The 5,264-nt window shown below is 39.5% G+C and overlaps 1 protein-coding gene across 14 annotated transcripts in view; it reads left to right on the forward strand.

Moving 5' to 3' along the window:
• The window catches only part of LOC115136895 (histone-lysine N-methyltransferase MECOM-like), a 202,613-nt gene continuing 197,349 nt past the window's right edge, over window positions 1-5,264 (forward strand). For 8 of the 14 annotated variants that reach the window (XM_029672772.2, XM_029672778.2, XM_029672774.2 and 5 more), the window contains exon 1: window positions 1-294. In XM_029672772.2, coding sequence (XP_029528632.2) covers window positions 258-294 — 37 coding nt within the window. In that variant the 5' untranslated portion in view covers window positions 1-257. The remainder of the gene's footprint in view (window positions 295-5,264) is intronic. The other 6 variants (XM_029672776.2, XM_029672775.2, XM_029672780.2 and 3 more) reach the window with 1 other exon arrangement.

Raw genomic sequence — 5,264 nt, forward strand, 5'->3', positions numbered from 1 at the left:
TTAAAGATCTGACACGAAGGGATCTCTCTCCGATTGCCATCTACCTAGATCAGTCATATCAAGAGATAAATCGTTCGAAACTTTTTTGGCGGTGCTGGTAGTTTTGTTATGCGCATGTGCGAAGGTGTCCAAACTGACAATGCTGGAGAGATAGCGAGTCTGGATTGAGAAACACAGAGAAAAGGACAGAGAAAAAAGAAAAAGGAGGAAAAGATCTAAGAAAAAATCTAACAAACCCACGCCGAAAGACTGGCATCATGAGGTCCAAAGGCAGGGCACGGAAACTGGCCACAAGTAGGTGCAATATCCCTTTCTTTGCCTTTTGAAACTGCCATCTTGTAAATGTGTAAATATCTCAGTTATCAATGCTGTTTCGCATCGACAAAATGAAGTACAATATATTGTATCGTGTTACATGAGTGTCAGTAGAAAATATCTCCCACTCACGACTGAGCAGCGGTACAGTTTGGAGAAGTTGGTTCAGCGATTTCGAGTTGATGCTGTCAGTGCCAGTTAGTTTCGCGAATTAAATTAAATTGGCGTTATAAGTAACACAAAGTTGTGCAAACGGTAGAGGCACTTCCCAGGGAACGAACTACTATCGTTATTGCGTTGTGCTTTGTATAGTGGGCGCTACAGAGTTGGCCAATTCTCGTCCCGTCCTGCGACGCTGTTGTTGCACGCGCTTGGTTTCTGGCCACTTCAATTTGCAGGAGCGACTTTGAAAAGGCAGGTTGGCTCATTCAGATTTAGGAAACGAAAGATCCAGAATGAAATACTTCATTTAAATATAATCAGGTACCATTGCTGGCGCAACGACAATGCCCAAAACATATATTTTTTCCCTGTCTGATGTATCATAGAATAAATGCTTATGGGGTGTTCGCTCTAACTATCATTACGTTATAGCCTTGGGTTATTGCGCTGTATTGTATCTTTTATTATGGTGCGTTTAGTTTGAGCAACAAGTCAATCGTCTTTGTTATAGAATTAATGTTACGGTTTGGGTACAAAACGTGTTTACGTCTTTATGTTATGTAGAAATGTAATGCCAGTTCTTGATCAACCATTGCCTCCCGCACCTTAGTAAGTTGAGGTTATTTGTATTTTACCACTGCACATTGAGGGGCACGGAGGTTTTGAACACCAATATTGAGTAGCCTAATAAACCATTTTTGTAATTGTGAATTGGTTAAATTATTAGTCTGAGTTCTGGAAGCAATTCAACCCCCTGGGAGCAACACACTGATTTGGGTAAAAAGTGTTTACTCCAATAAACTGTTATTGTGGTCTACAGCAATCTACCAAAATGCACAACAATGTTTATATAAAATGTAGGCCTATCAGCAAAATTGCAAGCGGATACAGTAGCTATAATCATTATTTACATTCCTTCAGGTAGTTTAGGCTACACAAGTATAAACGTTGTAGATAATTATTTCAAATTGTGTATTGCAATTTAATTGCATTTTCTGAGTCACTAACATCTCCAATTGTGTTTAACCTTTATGAATGTGTATAGCCTGTTGTCTAAGTTTTTACAGTATTTTTCAGAGAGAAAAAAACGTTCTAATTTTAAGTATATAATTTGAATGTTTTTAATGATAGTTTCCTCATGTCTGGACAACAGTGTAGCCATAGGTCAACATCGGTAGGTCGCAGTCCTGGAGCCAGGGATCGCAGGTGTTATTCTTTCAATAAACGTCCGCGAGACCTGACAGTCATCTTATTGTGTGTGTTTGTGTGTGTGTGCGTCACTTTGTCTATATATTTCTGCTACAAATGGATCATTTCTCTGGACCTTTCTGGAGCTCAGACAGAGGAGAAAGGACCTTAAAACCCTTTCCTCTTTAGGATGTTAGCCTACTTGATTTAGGCCTACACACTACACTCAGTGGATGACACTCGTCCAACCAGCAGTTTTATTTAGAAAATTGATTTGTGAGTGTTTTGTTAGTTCAAACAATTCTGGGCATCGTTTCCCAGTTGCGATGTAACTTAACGATAATCGTACCAGATGCATCGTTATTTACGAGCCAACTTTTTAAGTGTTTCCCAAACAAGCACGTAGAGAGAACGTTCGCTAAGTGCATGGTTAGACCATGTGTCGATGCTGATAGGATTGGAAGAAAAGCAGAGCTGCTCTCGGATCAGCTTTCTCTATTCAAATCAACATCAACATTATAATTATTCCATAATACTGACGATGGATCAGCTTCTAATCTAGAGAGATGTTACCACCTATGGCTACAAATATGCTATTGAGGCGGCTCATTATGCGTACCCAATAATAATGCTCTAAATCACAGATTGGGCACATCATTGCCCACATGTTGTCACACATGAAATACATTTAGGCAAACATTACAGACAGTAGCCTTGTCGCAAAATATAACTAAAATAGAACAAATATATTGTACATATGGCCTATATAGATAGGCATGTAGCCTATGTATCTGTAGCCTGCAGTCATCTCTGTTCTCATTTGAAGTATCAACTTTCATTCTGAAATTATCTGCAATCACCAGGTCCGGCCCAAGCGTTTTGGGGGCCCTGTTCGAAATGTTGTTGCAATTTCCTGCAATTCTACACATTTTACCATGGGGTGCAGAGAAAATGTTGCAGTTTTAAAGTAACTTTGCTGCAATTCTACACATTTTGCCATTGGGCAGAGAGAAGATTTTACAGTTCAAAAAAAAAAATATATATATATATATATATAATAATGCAATTCTAGAAATTTTGGCATTGTGAGGATAGAAAAATTTGCAGTTTTACAGCTATTTTCCTACACACACTTAATAGGGGCCCCCTGGAGGTCAGGGCCCCTGGCCAAGTGCCCTTCATGCCCGGTCCATAATTCGACCATGATTACTACAAGTTTAGATAGCTGGCTAGACTAATTTACCAATCTAAAAATGGTTAACTGACATGGGCTAATTGAGTGACTGTCAGTGACTGACATAACAAGAAAAGTACTTCTGATGGACATCCAAATATAACAATTTCACCTTGTGTATTCTACTATTCTAACTCTCAATAGTAAGTTGATACCGCAACTGAGTTCCCTCAAAAATAATATATATCGAATATACAGTACCAGTCAAAAGTTTGGACACACCTACTCATTCAAGGGTTTTTTCTCTATTTTTATTTTCTATTTTCTATTCTAACTTGTAAGTTGATACCGCAGAAAAATAATATATATCGTAGTACCAGAAAAGACATCCATTCAACTATGAAAAACTATAACACATATGGAATCATAGTAACCAAAAGAGTGTTAAACAAATCAACATATATGTTAGATTTTAGATTCTTCAAAATAGCCACCCTTTGCCTTGATGACAGCTTTGCGCACTTTTGGCATTCTCTCAACCAGCTTCACCTGGAATGCTTTTCCAACAGTCTTGAAGGAGTTCCCACATATGCTGAGCACTTGTTGGCTGCTTTTCCTTGGACTCTGCGGTGCAACTCATACCAAACCATCTCAACTGGGTTGAGGTCAGGTGATTGTGGAGGCGAGGTCATCTGATACAGCACTCCATCACTCTCCTTCTTGGTCACATAGCTCTTTCACATCCTGGAGGTGTGTTTTGGGTCATTGTCCTGATGAAAAACAAATGATAGTCCCACTAAGCGCAAACCAGATGGGATGGCGTATTGCTGCAGAATGCTGTGGTAGCCATGCTGGTTCAGTGTGCCTTGAATTCTAAATGAATCACATACAGTGTCACCAGCAAAGCACCTCTACACCATCACACCTCCTCCTCCATGCTTCACGGTGGGAGCCACGCATGCGGAGATCATCCGTTCACCTACTCTGCATCTCAGAAAGACACAACGGTTGGAACCAAAAATACAAATTTGGACTCATCAGACCAAAGGACATATTTCCATTGCTCGTGTGTCTTGGCCCAAGCAAGTCTCTTCTTCTTATTGGTGTCCTTTAGTAATGGTTTCTTTGCATTAATTCGACCATTAAGGTCTGATTCACGTAGTCTCCTCTGAACAGTTGATGTTGAGAGGTGTCTGTTACTTGAACTCTGTGAAGCATTTATTTAGGCTGCAATCTGAGGGGCAGTTAACTCTAATGAACATATCCTCTGCAGCAGAGGTAACTCTGGGTCTTCCTTTCCTGTGGCGATCTTCACGAGAGCCAGTTTCATCATAGCACTTGATGGGTTTTGCAACTGCACTTGAAGAAACTTCCAAAGTTCTTGAAATGTTCCACATTGACTGAACTCCATTATGGCTGTTCTTGCCATAATATGGACTTGGTCTTTTACCAAATAGGGTTATGTTCTGTATCCCACCCCTACCATGTCACAACACAACTGATTGGCTCAAAGGCATTAAGAAGGAAAGAAATTCCACAAATGAACTTTTAACGAGGCACACCTGTTAATTGAAATGCATTCCAGGTAACTACCTCATGAAGCTGGTTGAGATAAGGCCAAGAGTGTGCAAAGCTGCCATCAAGGCAAAGGGTGGCTACTTTGAAGAATCTCAAATAGAAAATATATTTTAACACTTTTTTGGTTACTACATGATTCCATATGTGTTTTTTCATAATGTTGATGTCTTCACTATTATTCTACAATGTAAAAAATAGTGACAATAAAGAAAAACACTTGAATGAGTAGGTGTGTCCAAACTTTTGACTGGTACTGTATATCTTTTATAATGTTTTGGTCTGGTGCCCTCTATCATCGGGCCCTAAGCAACTGCTTATGTATGACTAGAGCCGACCCTGGCAGTCACAGTCAGAAAGATCTTTATTATATGTTTAGCGGCGATCTCATGTGAGTAAAGTGATGCAGAAGGGCAAAAATATATATAATATTGCTCTTTGGCTGCTCTACGAGGAGTCTGGATCACTCATAGATGTGCAAAGGTTTTGTAAGAGCCACGTTACCTACGAATGCTCTGGGTAACATCTCGACTTGTAAAGATACATTGTAAGACGGTTCTAACGATGATCTTAACGCTACGAAGGCTCTGGGAAAGGAGGCACTGACTCAAAGATAAAGTTGTTATTCATGTAGAAATATATCCAGTTTACATGTTGTGTGCATGCTGTATGCTGCCTTTTTGTATTAGAGTACCCCCCCCCCTACCCCCCAGGGATCTTGCGAGTATTTGTGGATTTTGTTCAGTGCAAGATACTAAATAAATGAGATACATTTTTCACATCCGTTTTGTCATTTTTGGTTGGAAATTATATTGTCAGTGTGTTTCAAAATGCTCACCAAAATAATATT

This window comes from Oncorhynchus nerka, linkage group LG11 (assembly GCF_034236695.1).
Source record: "Oncorhynchus nerka isolate Pitt River linkage group LG11, Oner_Uvic_2.0, whole genome shotgun sequence".
NCBI lineage: Eukaryota > Metazoa > Chordata > Actinopteri > Salmoniformes > Salmonidae > Oncorhynchus > Oncorhynchus nerka.